Consider the following 18,179-nt stretch of genomic DNA (forward strand, 5'->3'; position numbering starts at 1 on the left):
TATAGCTGTACTTGTCATAATTAAAAAAAGACATCTTTTATGTTTATCTAGGGGATCTTTAATATGCAAAATAGTACCGCAAATTATTATTTCATAAGTTAAAGGAATCTCAGAATTTAAAATATTATTAATTTTTTTGGAAATCAATTTGGGAAAAAATTAATAATGATTTAAATTCTGAGATTCCTTACAGGGAAATACTTTTAAAACCAATAGGAGGAATTTTTTTTTTCACTCAAAGAATAGTTAGCTCTGGAATGCATTGCCAGAGATTGTGGTAAGAGCGGATAGCGTAGCTGGTTTTAAGAAAGGTTTGGACAATTTTCTGGATTCATGGATCAGTAGCATGGAATGTTGCTACTTCTTGGGTTTTGGCAATGTAAAAGGCATCTGAATTGGCCACTATGAGAAAGGGCTATTGGGCTTGATGGTCTGACCCAGTAAGGCTATTCTTATGTTCTTATGCCTTCCCCTACCGTTTTTTCCTCATATTTTTTTCATTTTGTTATATAATTTTTTTCATCATTTTGGTGTTTTTTTTTGGTGGGTTTTTTTTTTTCCAGGCCTTATGGCAACTTCCTGCTTCTGTTGCATCTGGGAACGTCAACTCCTTTTCAAAAACGGTTCTACTTTACCTCTCCTCCCCCCCCTACAATTGAGCCCTTAGCGTCAGATATCTTCCCATTGATATAATAATAATAATAATAACTTTATTTTTCTATACCGCCATAGTCAGGCGACTTCTAGGCGGTTTACATTATAAGAAGGCTGGACATTCAGCGAATAGCAAAAATCTTAATACATTACAATATCATAGATCCACTTACAATACAATACAGTGAGTCTAAATACAATAACATATAACACATAATACAGTCTAAATACAATAGTATATAATACAGTGAGTCTAAATACAATAACATATAATAAGTCTAAATATGATACCGTACAAGGAGTCTTAATGCAGTACGATAGTCTAAATGGGAAACTTACGTGTTAAATTGGAGATCTATGGGCAAGGAGTATCTGAGAGATTTAGGACATCCATAAGTTGGAGTTCTAAGGGTAGAGGAGATCTGAAAAAGAGGGGCTTCTTGAGAGAGAGAAAGGCGTTTGTTGGGGGGGGGGGGGAGTCCTAGTGGGGGAGGGGACTGTTTTAGTCAATGAATTTTGCGAATAGGGCGGTTTTGGGTTCGTTTATGTGGTTTTTCAGCCAGATTTGCTGTCTGTTCGCTTGGAACTTAAAGGTTCTGTCCAAGAAGGATTTGTACCTGCAGCCTGTAGTCTTTGGGTAAGCAAAGATGTTTTTGTTTCTGGTCGTTCTAGTGAGGTTGTGTAGGCTGAAGTGAGTTTGTAGGTATGATGGTGCTAGTCCCCAGGCTTGCTTGAAACAGGTGCAAGCAAATTTGAAAAGAATTCTCGCTTCTATTGGAAGCCAATGCAGCTTTTTATAGTAGGGGCTGATGTGGTCGTTTTTTCTTAGTCCGAAAATTAGGCGGACGGCGGTGTTTTGTATTAATCTCAGTTTTTTTATTGTCTTTTGTGGGATGCCCAGGTAGATGATATTGCAGTAGTCAAGGAGGGATAGGGTCAGTGCCTGTACCAGCAACCTGAATGATGTAGGGTCGAAGTATTTTTTTATGGTTCTTAGTTTCCATAGCGTGTAAAAGCATTTTTTCACTAGTGAATTTGTGTGGTCAGTCATAGTTAGGTGAGTGTCAAGAGTGATACCCAGTATTTTTATGTTAAGCGATGTTCTCGTAATAGTGTCATTAGGACTAGCCAGGAAGACTTTTGTTTTTTCTGCGTTTAGTTTTAGTTTGAAATTAGTGGTCCATTTATCGATTTCGGTCATTGTGTTTGAGAGGTTATCTACAATTTCTTTTGTGATGTCGTTTAAGGGTATAAGGATGGATATGTCGTCCGCATAAATGTAGTGTATTAAATTTAGTTTTTGTAATAGGTGACCTAGGGAGGCGATATAGATATTAAAAAGAGTGGGTGATAGGGGTGATGTCCCTAATGCCCAGTGGTAATAGTTTTAAATATTAGCTATTAAGCCAGAACCTAAGCTTTTTTAAAATTAGACTGTGTCCTTACTGTGTGTATCCTGATGGATTCTTATCCCTGGATCTGTATTTTTTTTTCCAGATGATGGAGAATCAGCAAAAGAAGACAGAACATATGTCCTTATGCATTAAGGTGAGGGGAAGAGATCTCCGTGTAAGAACCAAACTATCCTGGCTGTTTTTGAAATATAACTATCCTCTTTCTCCTTGTGTGTCAGAATCTGGAGGAGCAAGTGGCTCAAGAAGAGGGCACAGTTCAAGCCCTGAAAGAGGAAGTGAGGACAAAGGATGTTGCGCTCCAGCAGCTGCGAGTGGCAGTGAAAGAGGTCAGGATGTGAGATCCTTGCGGTGCTGTACATTAAACAGGCATATCTTCAACGTTACTTGATCAGAAACAAATTGAGAGGTTTTGTGTTCTGACACTCCTCTTTATCTTGGTGTTTCTTAGCACTGCCTGACATGCTCTTTCACTTGAGACTTGCAGAATATTTTACTCCTTGTTTTCTTTTTTTTTTTCTTTTAAATAACAGCTTTTATTGAGATACACCTCAAACATTACATAAACATATAGAATACAGCAGCAAGAAAATAAAATGCAAGCAACCGCACTCCAAATAACACCAAAAGTGTAGTCAAGAACAAATACAAATGTAATCCCCCCAATCTAACAATAACAAACTACAAAACCCACCAAAACGCAGTCAAATTTCCCCCCCCACCCACCCCCCAGGGACAAAACACAATTCCCACAACACCCAATTAGGTCGAGAAGCATCCAAAACCAGAAAAAAAAAGACCAAAAAATGGAATAGGGATATAAATAGAGGTTCCCCCTAGTCTCCGTCATCCCAGTCCAGCCCCATGGTCAACTCAGTGCCCCAATCCACCCCTGCCACTGATCCCCACAGAAGCCCGAAATCTGCGCCAAATATGAGCATAGCCATGGAGTTTACCATGGCGCAGGGCTGTTAAGTGGTAAAGAAGTTGCCAAGTAAGCAAGCGATGCTCCACCATGGCCCACGTGGGAGGGAGCACCTGGTTCCAAAGGCAAGCAATAGCTAATCTAGCAGCAGTGAAGGCCAACTTACAAAACATAGAATCACCCCAAGCTAAATCCAATTGATGCCAGAACAACAAGGCATGTCGCCAATCCACCGGAATGGGGATATCCAAGATCCGAGACACCCGAGAAAAAATCCCCATCTAGAACCCAGACACCCGCCCACACTGCCACCACATATGGAAATAGGTACCCACCTCCCCACAGCCCCTCCAACAAAGAGCACTTGCACCTCCCTGCCAACGAGCCACCACCTGAGGGGTATAATAACATCGAAAGAGAACCTTGTATCCATTTTCGATCAACAAGGCCGCTATATCCGCCGAAGAAATCTCTGACCAGATATCCCCCCAGGTGTCCCAGGATATATCAGAGCCCCAATCACCCTCCCATGCCCTCATGTAGGAATGTGGGGTCCCCCAACAATTGAGGCATCCTATATATAGCAGAGAGAGCTCCCTTTCTGAGCACCGGTCCTAACAACAGCTCAAAGGGAGTCTTACCCCCCCTCAGATCCCTCAAAAGACCCGAGGCCCTGATATAATGAACCACTTGCAGGTAAGGAAACAAATCTCTGACCCCAAAGCCAAACCTGCCCCGGAGCTCTGTAAAGGGTCGAATACGGCCCAAAACCGGATCTCACAATTGACCCACACACACTAAGCCCCTAGTTTCCCAATCGGCAAATACTCCACCACCCCTTCCCGGTAGAAAATCTGGATTATATCTTAAAGGGGTATACCAGGAATGGTGCCTACCCAGCAATAAACTACCCCGGGTCTGATTCCAAACCCTCAAAGAAGTTCTCACTGAGGACAAGCCACCCTCCAGCCGCACCCTGCCAGGTAACCAAGGCCGATGTAACAAAGGCACCCCTCCACTTAAACTTTGCTCTATCACCACCCACAGTTTCGGCGTCTGCGTCTGCCACTCTAAAAGGGCGCGCAGCTGAGCAGCCTGATAGTATTTTACCACATTGGGAACCCCCAACCCGCCGATACCCCTACCCATACATAAGACCGTCCTACTCACCCGAGGTCTCCTTCCAGCCCAAATAAAGTGAAAGATATGCCGTTGAACTTCCTCCAACGTGTTCCTACCCACCCAGAGCGGCAGTACTTGAAATAAAAACAAAAGACGAGGCAAGATCATCATTTTCACAACTGCCACCCTACCCAACCAAGAGAAATACTGATCTTTCCAACTAAGCAAATCCTGACGAATGCGTCGAAAGAGCGGGGGGAAATTAAGATCATAGAGATCCACTCCCGGAGGTCCGAAATAAACCCCGAGGTAACGGAGAGAATGTTGAACCCACCGGAACGAAAACCGGTCTCGGAGGTAAGCCACTCGATCATCAGACAAGTTAATGTTAAGGAGCTCAGATTTTCCAACATTGACACGAAATCCCGACACCTTACCATAAGCATCCAACTCCCGTAAGATAGCATGCAGGGAACCCTCAGGGTCCTCCACTGTAAATAAGAGATCATCTGCAAACAAAGCTAACTTATAATCCCCACCCGGCACCGTAACCCCCTTGATATCCCGATTCAGCCGCACCCTCTGCGCCAGGGGTTCTATTGTCAAGGCGAAAAGAAGAGGTGAAAGAGGACACCCCTGACGCGTTCCCCTTGCGAGCGAAAAAGTCTCCGAGTAGGGCAAGTATAAAGGATCTGGATCCAATCACGCATGCGCGGACCCAAACCTACAGATTCCAAAACTCTGAACAAGAAAGGCCAGGAGACTCTATCGAACGCCTTCTCAGCGTCGACCGACAGAAACACCGTTTCCCTCACTCCCCCCCTTGCCCTTTCAAACAAATTGTAAACCCGATGAGTATTGTCGCCCACCTGTCTACCCATTACAAAACCCAACTGATCCGGATGGATCAGCCGAGGAATCCAACTCATCAATCTGTCAGCCAAGATCTGCGTAAATAGCTTAGTGTCAACCCCCAACAACGAGATCGGCCTATAAGAAGCACACTGCAGGGGATCCTTCCCCTCCTTGGCCAACACCGTCACGCCCGCTAATCTCATAAAGTAGGGGAGGGCACTATTCTCTTGCAAGGAGTTAAGAAAACGCAACAAAGGAGGCAGCAAAAGATCCTGAAAGCGTTTATAATATCGAACAGTAAAACCATCCAACCCTGGCGACTTACCAAGGGGCATAGAACGCAGCGCTCCACGAGCCTCAACCAACGTGAGAGGACGGTCCAACCGTGCCACATCATCAGGCGCAATCCGGGGCAACTCCACTGAAGCCAAATAAGCGTCTAGGTCTGGTAAGGACCCAGAAGTTTCCGGTGCATAGAGATGGGAGTAATACTCCACAAAACGTGCCCGAATAGCATCCTCTTTCCGCAACAACTCACCAGAGGCTGCACGTAGAGAGAGAATCTGATTGCGCGTCTGCCTCACTTTCAGACGATGGGCAACCAGTCGACTAGCTTTATTAGAAAATTCAAAATAACGCTGTTTGAGAAGCTGTAAATTGTGGTGTAAACGCTCCAGGTCTAAAGCCTGAAGATCCCGGCGTGCTTGAAACAAGCGTTCCCGCAATGCCACATCCCAAGGGCTACGCTTGTGTAAGCCCTCCAACCGACCAATCAAAATCAGCAAAGCCGCCGTCTCTTCCCGTTGTTTACGTTGCCGGGTCGAGGCCAGGGCTATCACTCTGCCCCTAAGGGTAGCCTTTAACCCCTCCCAAACCGCTTCCAACAAAGCGCCACATTCTACATTCACATCTAAATAGTCCTGTATCCACCCTTCAATCTGCGCTCCCACCTCCGGATCATCCAGGAGACTATCATTAAAATGCCAGAATTTGCGTCCCGAGCCACCACCCTCTCCCAGGAACCGCAACCAAACTGGGGCATGATCCGACCATGTTAGGGACTCAATCCCCGCTGATTCCACCCTCCGAAGCAGTCCCCGCTCCACAAAAACATAATCAATTCTAGAATAAGAGGAATGGATACCCGAAAAATAAGTATAATCTCTAACCGATGGATGGAGCCACCGCCAACAATCCACCACATTCAGAGTAGCTAAGGCCTCCCTCAACAGTTTACGATCCCGCCTCCCATACTGATCCGCCCTCCCTGAGTTATCCAAATGAGGGGTTACTGTAAGATTAAAATCCCCACCTAAAACCAGGGCACCCCCCTTAAACCTGAGAATTCTAGGCACTAACTCTCGAAAGAAGACCCCCTGACCCTCATTGGGAGCATAAACATTAACCAGGGAGTACAAGACCCCCTCAATCAAAGCCTCCAACATTATATATCTACCCTGAGGATCCCGCACCACCCTCTGCACTTCACAACGAATCCCCTTACGAACAAGAATACCCACCCCACCCCTCTTAGAAGTGCCTACCCTGGAAGCCCAAAAGGCCTGAGGAAACCTAGAATCCCTAACTAGAGATTCATGGGACTGGAGTAGATGTGTCTCCTGGATGAAACATACATCAGCCCGCAAGCGAAGCAGCTCCCTATAGAAAGCTCGTCTCTTATTGGGGGAATTTAGACCCCTGATATTATAAGAGACCAACCGGAATCCCTCCATAATCTGATGAGAAGAATGGCAATGCAACCCCAACCCCTGCCAACTTGTCCCCACATCTCCCGCTACCCCCCCCCCCCCAGCCCACTCCCCCACCCCCTCCCCCAAAGTGAGAGTCCACAGATCTCCCACCAGCATACAAGGAAGTGATCCATCCCCATGGCCCCTTACACAAACCCCACAACACAACACTAACTGTCAAATACAGTTCCCACAACAATCCCCAGAATTCAATCCGCCCACCCCCAAACCCCCCCGCACCACACATCTCACTCCCCCACAGAACACCAATACATCTCTCCAACTTCCCCCTTCCCACCCTCCCCCAAAACCAATCCATGGGCAACCCCCTCACAGTTCCTTTCCAAAACTCAAACCCAGGTACCCAGCTCCAAGGAGGGGTCCATACACCCCCCCCTGCAGATAGGGAAGTATTGAAAAAACTGGAACAATACGAGCACAGTCAGTCAGCCCTCAGGGGGGGGCACTGGATGTAGAAGCGGTAACTGGAAGAGGGTGTCCACCTCCTCGGCCGCCCCTCCCACTCCGGGATCCTCTCTCCACTCACTGCCATCGGGAGGGGGCGGGAGGCGCCACTCCGTTCAACACCGCTCCCCCAGCAGGAACAGCCTCCTCTGGGATCTCAATACCCGCTTGCTGCAACAGACCACGAGCCTCCCACACTGTAGTGACTTTTGTATGAACTCCATTGATGGTAATCACCACCCCAAAAGGGTAAGTCCAGCGGTAGCGCAAATTACTACGCTGCAATGCTTTGGTCACATCTCTGAACGCCCGACGTTTCTGGAGCGTGCCCGCAGCCAGGTCTTGATAGAACTCCAACCGATGGCCTTCCCACGTAACTGTGCCCATCTCCTGGGCTCTGCGGAAGATCTGTTCTTTAAGGGTAATGCTCAGGAGGCAGAGTACAGTATCTTTAGGTTGATCGGATGTCCGAGGTCCCAGAGCCCGATGTGCCCGCTCAAGTCCCGGCTCCAGGGTATCATCTTGTAAAAGCCACCTGATCAGCTTAATAGTAATAGCACGCACATCTTTAAACTCTGGTAAGTCCGGTAGGCCCCGCACCCTCAAATTATTACGCCGGGTGCGGTTCTCCAGGTCCTCAACTTTGTCCAGGAGGATTTGATAATCAGCAGAGGTAGTTTCCAAGGATCTTTGCACCCCGGTCACATTCTCCTCGCAGCTATCCAGCCGCATCTCCACAACCTCCACCCTGGTGCCCACCTCCACCAAATCAGTTCGCAGCTCTTGCACCGCTTCCCGGACCTGCACAGCCACAGCCGAAATTTCAGATTTCACCTCAGTAATCCAAGGCTGCATGTCCGCTTTAGTAAGCAGTTCCGGTGGGGCATCCACCTGCACGGGCTCAACCAGCATGTCAGCGACCGCAGCGGTAGCACCACTCAATTGCGCCGCTTCCCCGCTGCTGGTCTCTGGGCCCGCACCGCCACGTGCTACCCGGTCCAGCGCCTGCTCCATCGTGCGCTGGCCGGATTTGTCACCGGGTAGTTTTTTGCGCGTTGCCATGGGGTTCCCCGATCCTTCACACACCTCACCACCACTCGGGGAGTGGAAAAATGCGCCGTTTTCACAACTTTTATCAGTTAGATCGCTGGGCCCGAACGGAGCTTTCAGTTTAAGCTCCCATCCGCGGCGATGACGTCACTTCCTCCCCTTCTCCTTGTTTTCTTCTGTTACCATAAATAAGCCTTTACATTTTCCATCCCTGGTCAGTTTCAGTCCAGTCATGAGGGGACGGAAGGATATATTTTGGAATGTGCAGGTAGGGTTTACTGTGACCCTCTCTTGGAGGGGGGAAGGTGATTAAAGTAGCAGATCCAAAATGTTGAGAATGGCCTTTTTATTTTTTTTTTTTTTTCCATTATTTTTTATTTTCAAATTTTACATAAAGTGTACAAAATATTAAAATACATTTGATAAATACATAGTATCACTTTTATATCTAATACATTATATATCTAAGTTTGATTTTCCCCCTCACCCTCCACCCTCCCTTTTATTAATTTAATATAATATTTTTAATTTTCAAATTTTACATAAAATGTACTAAATATTAAATTGCAATTAATAAATACACAATATCATTTTTATATCTAATACATCATATTCTAAATATGTTTTTATCACCTCTCCCTCCCCCCACCCTTCTATTACTTTTTATTTTTTAATGTCATGAATAGTTCCCCATTTTAACTTAGATTGTTCAACCAGACCCACACGCAGAGTACATTTGTTTAACCATCCAACAATAAAGACCTGCCGTTACAAAAGATACCTGAACAGAACACTTGCTTTCCAAGCAGGTCAACTGAACGATTGGCTGGGTAACATTATCATGCACTCCTCATCCTATCTAAGTTTCAGAAAATTAGTAAAAACAAATTTGTTTAACTGACTTGTAATCTAAGATCTCTTAAGCCCTATCTCTTTAATACTCTAAACCAGGGGTGCCCACACTTTTTGGGCTTGCGAGCTACTTTTAAAATGACCAAGTCAAAATGATCTACCAACAATAAAATTTAAAAAAAACATAAAGCACACTGTACGCATAGAAAATGTTAATCATTCCAGGGTTTTTCAAAGAGGTCAAAGCAGATGACTCTATGCACTGTCACCTCACTAACAACCATACAAAAACAGACAAATAACCCCTTCCCTTTTTACTAAACCACGATAGCAGTTTTTAGCGCAGGGAGCTGCGCTGAATGCCCAGCGCTGCTCTCGACGCTCATAGGCTCCCTGCGCTAAAAACCTCTATTGCGGTTTAGTAAAAGGGGACCACAGTGTAAAATATAGACAGCAGATATAAATTCAGATACATTTTGATCACTAAATTTAAAATAAAATCATTTTTCCTACCATGTCTGGTGATTTCATGAGTCTCTGGTTGCACTTTCTTCTTCTGCATCCAATCTTTCTTCCCTTCTTTTAGCCTGTATGCTTCCTCTCCTCCTGACCTCATTCCCCCCCAACGTTTTCTTCCTCTCTCCCTGCCCTCTTTTTCTTTCTCTCTTCATGCCCCCTTTCTTTTTTTCTGTTTCTCTTCTTTCCTTCTGTCTCCCTGCCTGCCCTCCCCCAAGCCATTGCCACTGCCATCGGATAACAGGCCCCCAAAACCGCCGGCCGCCGGCCAAGCTCTCCCTGCTTCGGGCCCATCAGCATTCCTCTCCCCGACGTCAATTCTGCTGTCAGAGAGGAAGTTCCTCTGGCCAGAACTTCCTCTCGGACGGCAGAATTGACGTCGGGGAGAGGAAGGCTGATCGGCCCAAGATTGACCTATTGGGAGAAATGCTGCCGGGTCCTGCCTTTGAGGAAACAGAAAGTAGGCAGGACCTGGCAGCAAGAAGAACAAATTGCAAGTTTCACTGACCTGTCTCCTGCTTTAGCCCGCGAACGGGGTTCTAACATGTGCGTGCCGGCTTCCCTTCTCTCTCCCCCCCCCCCCCGACTTAACTTCCAGTTTCAGAGGGAAGAGAAGGGAAGCCGGTACAAGCACACGTTAGCCCCCGAAGCATAAGTTCTCTAAGCAGCAGAATTCAGGAGCGGGCCAGTCAGGAGGGGAAAAAAGAGAAGGGAAGAAGGGAATCCGCTCTGCGATCGACTGGGGTCGTGTGAGCGAGCGACGTATTGGGCACCCCTGCTCTAAACGAATCGTTACCCAAGATCTCTCATGCCTTACCTCTGTATTCTGCTCACTTGTATTTTGATGACTTTACATTGTACCTATATTCGCTGACTGTCCAGCTCTTCTCTGTTGTAAACCGCCTCGAACTACTACGGTTTTGGCGGTATATAAGAATAAAATTATTATTCTTTAGCACTCTCCAGACCAGTAGAGGTTAACTTTACGAATGGGTATATATCTAATCATGACCAGCAGGTGGAGACTGAAAACAAAATTGTGGGACAGTATATCCTATCCCCTCTTCTCTATTTCCCTCAGTCTTCTTTCAGTCTCCAGCAGGTGTCCATCTCCCTTGGTAGGGCTGTTGGAATTTGTTTAAGGGGTTTGTTGTCCCTGTTTTTAGCCGGACGGAGCTTGGGTGGGCCCTGTTTGGGGGTTCGTCCGACCTCGGGGGTGTCAAACCCGGCGGGTCTCGAGCGGGGTCCCTCCCCCCACTTCCTCCACCTCCCCACATTTTTTTAGAGGAGCCTCAGCAGTAAGCCTTGCCCCCTAAATCAAGCAAGGCATATTGCTTCGAGAGCCTGTGGAGTCTGTTCTGTAAAAAAAAAAAAATCCTGAGGTAGTGCTGGTCTGAAGGGTTGTTTCCCTTTAAGAAAACTGTATTTTACTGTATTTTTTCATCTAACCGGCACTTTTTTCTAGCTAGGTCGCGTATGGAGCAATTGTGCCCTTCTCCGGGGGAGGGGGACACAATTAGGTCCAGCCGCGAGGCACTCGCGGCCGGCCTGAACTCGGCGGTTTGGGTCGGTGAGGTGGTGGAGCTCCGTCGGCAGCGGCTGCAGGCGCCCAGAGCTCCCCGCCGATGGTGCCTCGCGAGTCGGCTTGGAGCAGTGGGGAAGCCCGGTCTTCTCCAACCGCCCACGGAGGGATTCCCCGAAGGATTCCCTCTCAGCTGATTTTTTGACAGCTGATGCCGACTTGCCTGTTTTAGCGGCTGGGACTGTTCAGTCTTCTCAGCCGCTACAGGCCATGGAGGGAGCTTTTTTGGCGGGAACTTCGCCATTTTCTCTGTCTGGCCCCTCCATTTTGTCTGCAACCTCAGGTGACCTTCCCCCTGTATTGCAAACACAGGGGCAGGTTTCAGCGGGGACCCCTGCTGGGGCAGGGAGTCCCTGGGGACCCCCAGGGGTTTTTTGTCCCCAATTTAATTTCTTTCTTTGTGCAGACAATTGGGGGTCCCACGTGCACCTGGGGGGTTTCGGGGGTGGTTTCCCTCCGCGCCCCCTATGGCTTTGCCTCCCTCTTTTCGTTTGGCGTCCCCTCTTCCTCCTCCCTCATCCAAGCGCCCGCGGGGGGGCTTGGATTGCAGAATGGTGGTCGGAGGAACGGGTTGGCATGGTTGAGGACCTGGCTGCTTTGGCGGGCTTCCAGGATCCTCTAGAGGGGACGCCCGCTGGCAGCGGGGCGGCGGGTTTCCCGTCTTCCAGAGCAGATGCGTCCGTGGTGCGCTTTTTATTCTGAGGGATGAGCTTTTAGACCTTATGTAACAGGTCTCCTTGGTGCTGCATTTTTGAAGTTGCGCCGCCGGAGACGGGGGCCCCTCTGCTTCAGGGGGTCTGTCCTGTTTCCCGCTCTTTTCCTGTGCGTCAGGATTTTCGGGATTTTGTGTTTCGTCTGGCGCGTAGCATGGCTCGTTTGTATCCCATCCCAGAGGGGGATCGGGCTACTTTAGTATCGCCAGTCGTAGACGCGGTGGTCTCGGCGATTTCTAAGCGGCATATCGTGCCTGTTGAGGGCGGGTCTGCCTTGCGGGACTCTGAGGAGCGCAAATTGGAGAATATCCTTAAGCTCAATTTTCAGGTCTCGGCTTTTGGGGTCCAGGCGGCTATTTGTGGGGGGCTGGTCGCTCGCGCCGTTTTTCGGTGGGCTGAGCGCGTCCTGGATCGGGAGTCTGATGACTGGTCTCTGGTGGATCAGGAGGTGGCAAAGATTGAGATGGCGGCCTCGTTCCTCTCTGATGCTCTTTATGACTTAGTGCGGATCTCGGCTAAGTCTATGGCCTTTGGAGTGGCCGCGCGGCGTATTTTGTGGCTGCGCGCTTGGGCGGCGGATGCTGCGTCCAAAGCTAAACTTACTAAATTTCCCTTTCGGGGGTCTTTTTTGTTTGGGGAGGAATTGGATAAGTTGATTCAGACTCTGACGGACTCTAAGGTTCCCCGTCTGCCTGAGGACCGTGCCCGTCCTGCGTCTCGGGGTGGCGCTGCCCGGGGGCGTTTGCCGGAGTTTCGCAAGTATCGCCCTGGGCGTGGGGCTGCTTCTTTCCCGGCTCCGGGATTTTCCAGGGATCGTTTCTTTCAGCGCATGCAGCCCTTTCGGGGGGCCCGTCGGGGGGCAGGGAATCCCTCCGCCGGCTCCCCCGCTTCCCGTCCTGCGCAATGACTCCTTGCCGGCGCCCCCTTTGGTTCCGGTGGGGGCCCGGCTGCGCGAATTTTTCCCAAAGTGGGCCGAGATCACGTCCGATCAGTGGGTCCTGGAGGTGGTGCGGGACGGTTATGCTCTGGAGTTCGCCCGCTCTCTGCCGGACCTTTTCCTCGCTTCTCCATGTCAGTCTCCAGGGAAGACGCAAGCTTTTCGCCAGACCCTGCAGCGCTTGCTGGATCTCAAGGCAGTGGTGCCGGTGCCCCCTCCGGAGTGGGGCACCGGCAGGTACTCCATTTACTTTGTGTTGCCCAAGGAGGAGGGGACCTTTCGGCCCATCCTGGATTTGAAAGGGGTCAACAGGGCTCTCAAGATTCCTTCTTTCCGCATGGAAACTCTGCGGTCAGTCATTCTGGCGGTTCAGCCGGGGGAGTTCCTCACTTCTCTCGATCTGATGGAGGCCTACTTGCATGTTCCCATTCGGGACTCTCATCAGCGCTTCCTGCGCTTTGCAATCTTGGGGCGGCTCTATCAGTTCTGTGCGCTTCCCTTTGGTCTGGCCACGGCTCCCCGGACGTTCACCAAGGTGATGGTGGTCGTCGCGGCAACCTTGCGGTCGGAGGGCATCCTGGTTCACCCCTACCTAGACGACTGGTTGATTCGGGCAAAGTCGTTGCAGGAGAGCTCCCGGGTTACGGCTCGGGTGGTGGAGTTTCTCCGGTCGCTGGGCTGGGTGGTCAACCTTTCCAAGAGTCGGTTGGTCCCGGCTCAGCGCCTGGAGTACTTTGGGGTTCTGTTCGACACCTCCTTGGGGAAGGTCTTCCTTCCAGAGGCCCGGGTGAGCAATTTGCAATCGCAGATTCGCCTGCTTTTGGCGTCCCGGTGTCCTCGGGCGCGAGATTTCCTCCAAGTCTTGGGGTCGATGGCAGCGTCCCTGGACGTGGTGAGGTGGGCGCGGGCCCACATGCGTCCTCTTCAGTATGCTCTGCTCCGGAGGTGGTCTCCCCAGAGGCAAGATTTGGATGTTCCGGTGCCCCTGCGGGGGTTGGCGCGCGGCAGCCTGCGCTGGTGGCTCAGGACCCCTCACCTGGTTCAGGGGGTGGGTCTGGATCTCCCGCAGTGGACGGTGCTCCTGACGGATGCGAGTCTCCTGGGTTGGGGGGCTCAGTGTTTGGGTCACTCAGCTCAGGGCACCTGGTCCGCGGAGGAGGCCGCCTGGTCGATCAACGTGTTGGAGACCAGAGCGGTCCGTCTGGCGCTGTTAGCTTTCCACTCCCTTTTGCTGGGCAAGTCGGTCAGAGTGCTGTCGGACAATGCCACGGCGGTGGCTTATGTCAATCGTCAGGGGGGCACCAGGAGCACTCCGGTGGCGCAGGAGGCGGCTCTGCTCATGGTTTGGGGCGGAGTCCCATCTGCTGGACCTCTCGGCCTCTCATATAGCCGGGGTAGAAAATGTTCAGGCAGACTTCCTCAGTCGTCACTTCCTAGATCCAGGAGAGTGGTGTCTCGGCGCCGGGGCATTTCAGTTGATAGTGCAGGCTTGGGGGCAGCCCCTGATGGATCTGGTGGCCACGGGTGGCAACGCCAAAGTGCCCCGCTTCTTCAGTCGTCGCAGGGACGGTCTGGCCGAGGATCTGGATGCTCTGGTCCAGCCGTGGCCAACGGAGGGGCTGTTGTATGTGTTCCCTCCTTGGTCGCTGGTGGGCAGAGTGCTTCTTCGCATTGTTCACCATCCGGGTCTGGTGGTGCTGGTGCCTCCGGATTGGCCTCGACGTCCGTGGTATGCGGATCTGGTGAGGCACCTGGTGGCGGATCCTCTTCCTCTGCCTCTCTCGGACGACCTTCTGACGCAGGGTCCCATTCCCATGTTCGACCCGTCTCCCTTCTGTCTTACGGTGTGGCTCTTGAAAGGGGTCGCCTTAGCAAGAAGGGATATTCAGACAAGGTGATCTCTACACTGTTGGGGTCCCGGAGGCTTTCTACCTCTCGGGCTTATGTGCGGGTTTGGCGTCTCTTTGAGGAATGGTGTCGGGCGCGGGGAGTGACCTCTTTTCGCGCTTCCCTGCCTAACATTCTAGAGTTCTTGCAGGATGGCCTGGATAGAGGCCTGGCTTGGTCTTCTCTCCGGGTTCATCTTGCGGCCCTGTCGGCTTTTTGAGGGTTGGTGTCAGGTCAGCGTTTGTCGACTCTTCCTGATGTGATTCGGTTTTTGCGGGCGGCCAAGTTGCTTAGGCCTCCCCTACGGCCCTCGGTTCCCTCTTGGGATCTTAATCTGGTTTTCTCTGTTTTTGGTGCGCTCGCCCTTCGAGCCCTTGGACGACTGTTCTTTGATGGACCTTACTTTGAAGGCGGTCTTTTTGGTGGCCATTACTTCTGCTAGGCGTGTTTCTGAGCTGCAGGCTTTCTCTTGTAGGGCTCCCTTCTTGGAGTTTTCTAGGGAGCGGGTCGTCTTGCGGCCTGTTCCTTCCTTTCTGCCGAAGGTTGTTTCTCCTTTTCATGTCAATCAATCAGTGGTTCTCCCGGTCTTGGGTGGTCGGGAGGGCTCTTCTGAGCAACGGCAGCTGCTCAAGATGGATGTCGGTCGGGTCCTTCACTCATGTGCAGCGGACCCAGGAATTCCGGAAGTCCGATCATCTTTTTGTCCTCCTGGCGGGTCCTCGTCGGGGAGCTGGCGCTTCTAAGGCTACTATTGCGCGCTGGATCAAGGAGACGATTGCTTCCGCTTATCTTCTGAAACAGCAGCCTGTTCCGGAGTTTCTCAAGGCTCATTCCACTCGGGGTCAGGCGGCTTCTTGGGCTGAGTCGTCGCTCGTGCCTCCAGTGGATATTGGTAAGGCTGCGGTTTGGTCCTCCTTGCATTCCTTTGTTCGTCATTATCGGGTTGATGTGCAGGCGCGTCGGGACGCGGTGTTCGGGGAGCGTGTACTGGTATCGGCCCTTTGGGGGTCCCGCCCGTGAGAGGGACTGCTTTGGTACGTCCCATTCGTAAAGTTAACCTCTACTGGTCTGGAGAGTGCTAAAGAAGGAGAAATTAGGTTCTTACCTGCTAATTTACTTTCTTTTAGCTTCTCCAGACCAGTAGAGGTCCCCACCCTGTCTGTTGTTGTTGTTCGGGCTGTTGCGTGGGCAGTTTTTTTTTTTTTTTGTGTTTTGCTGTGGGTTCTAGTATTTTTCTAGGGCCGGGGAGATTTGAAGAACAGCGGCTGTGGCTCGGCTGGCTTAGCTGGCGAGCTGTGGGGACATTTTCCTTCGGGTATTTCTCCTCTGCATTTTCCAACAGCATTTTTTGGGTATGTTAATTGTTACTCCTGTTCGGAGTATTGTTTTCTTTCTGTTTTCCAGTTCTTGGTTCTGCTTGGCTATTCGGCAGACTGAGGGAAATAGAGAAGAGGGGATAGGATATACTGTCCCACAGTTTTGTTTTCAGTCTCCACCTGCTGGTCATGAATAGATATACAGTGGTGCCTCGCATAACGGACGCCTCGCACAGCGAACGCTGCGCACAACGAACTTTATGTCTTGATCCGTACAACGAACTTCGTTTCACACAACGAAGTCGCCCGAGCTGCATCCTTCCGCGCAGGCACTGCGCTTAACTGCCCTCTCTCTGCCTGGTTCCCTCTTGCCCCCCCGACTCCCCGACACGATCGGGGCAAGAGGGAGCTCAAGCCCTCTTGCCCCCCCCGACTCCCCGACACGATCGGGGCAAGAGGGAGCTCAAGCCCTCTTGCCCCCCCGACTCCCCGACACGATCGGGGCAAGAGGGAGCTCAAGCCCTCTTGCCCCCCCGACTCCCCGACACAATCGGGGCAAGAGGGAGCTCAAGCCCTCTTGCCCCCCCGACTCCCCGACACGATCGGGGCAAAAGGGAGCCCAAGCCCTCTTGCCCCGCCGATTCCCCAACTCCCCGACAATATCGGGCCAGGAGGGAGCCCAAGTCCTCCTGGCCACGGCGACCCCCTAACCCCACCCTGCACTACATTACGGGCAGGAGGGATCCCAGGCCCTCCTGCCCTCGACGCAAACCCCCCCTCCCCCCAACGACCGCCCCCCCCAAGAACCTCCGACCGCCCCCCCAGCCGACCCGCGACCCCCCTGGCCGACCCCCACGACACCCCCAACCCCCTTCCCCGTACCTTTCTGTAGTTGGCCGGACAGACGGGAGCCAAACCCGCCTGTCCGGCAGGCAGCCATCGACGGAATGAGGCCGGATTGGCCCATCCGTCCCAAAGCTCCGCCTACTGGTGGGGCCTAAGGCGCCTGGGCCAATCAGAATAGGCCCGGGAGCCTTAGGTCCCTCCTGGGGGCGGGGCCTGAGGCACATGGGCCCAACCCGACCATGTGCCTCAGGCCCTGCCCCCAGGAGGGACCTAAGGCTCCCGGGCCTATTCTGATTGGCCCAGGCGCCTTAGGCCCCACCAGTAGGCGGAGCTTTGGGACGGATGGGCCAATCCGGCCTCATTCCGTCGATGGCTGCCTGCCGGACAGGCGGGTTTGGCTCCCGTCTGTCCGGCCAACTACAGAAAGGTACGGGGAAGGGGGTTGGGGGTGTCGTGGGGGTCGGCCAGGGGGGTCGCGGGTCGGCTGGGGGGGCGGTCGGAGGTTCTTGGGGGGGGGGCGGTCGTTGGGGGGAGGGGGGGTTTGCGTCGAGGGCAGGAGGGCCTGGGATCCCTCCTGCCCGTAATGTAGTGCAGGGTGGGGTTAGGGGGTCGCCGTGGCCAGGAGGACTTGGGCTCCCTCCTGGCCCGATATTGTCGGGGAGTTGGGGAATCGGCGGGGCAAGAGGGCTTGGGCTCCCTTTTGCCCCGATCGTGTCGGGGAGTCGGGGGGGCAAGAGGGCTTGAGCTCCCTTTTGCCCCGATCGTGTCGGGGAGTCGGGGGGGCAAGAGGGCTTGAGCTCCCTCTTGCCCCGATCGTGTCGGGGAGTCGGGGGGGCAAGAGGGCTTGAGCTCCCTCTTGCCCCGATCGTGTCGGGGAGTCGGGGGGGCAAGAGGGCTTGAGCTCCCTCTTGCCCCGATCGTGTCGGGGGTGCCAGGGACCACACGGAGTCACCCACCGTACCACCCGATTCGGGTAAGCGCAGGTATCGGTGGGTGGCTTATTTGCGGGGGGGTGCCTTATTTTACATTTTTTTCTAAAAAGGGGGGGCTGTCTTATTTGATGGCCCTGCTTTATCATCGGGGAAACACGGTAGAAAAAAAAAAAATGAACAGTTAAGTCCCAGTTTTTGCCGCTGAGACTCTGCCCTCTCACTGTAAAATTAGACTCTACTTAGTCTGTCTTTAAATTTAAAAAATGTGTGTTGTTTTAAAAAACAATTATGTTTTTAGATGTATCTAAATAAAAATAATAACCAAAAATTTATCTTTTTTTATGTCATCTTAGCATATTTTATG

At 51.5% G+C, this 18,179-nt stretch overlaps 1 protein-coding gene across 3 annotated transcripts in view; it reads left to right on the forward strand.

The window, feature by feature from the left end:
• CEP85 (centrosomal protein 85) overlaps positions 1–18,179 on the forward strand; it is a 114,796-nt gene that overhangs the window by 80,744 nt on the left and 15,873 nt on the right. For all 3 annotated transcript variants that reach the window (XM_033957478.1, XM_033957477.1, XM_033957476.1), the window contains 2 exons: positions 2,152–2,202; positions 2,288–2,395. In XM_033957478.1, the coding sequence (XP_033813369.1) occupies positions 2,152–2,202; positions 2,288–2,395 (159 nt within the window). The remainder of the gene's footprint in view (positions 1–2,151; positions 2,203–2,287; positions 2,396–18,179) is intronic.

The sequence above is a fragment of the Geotrypetes seraphini genome, chromosome 8 (genome assembly GCF_902459505.1).
Source record: "Geotrypetes seraphini chromosome 8, aGeoSer1.1, whole genome shotgun sequence".
Classification (NCBI taxonomy): domain Eukaryota; kingdom Metazoa; phylum Chordata; class Amphibia; order Gymnophiona; family Dermophiidae; genus Geotrypetes; species Geotrypetes seraphini.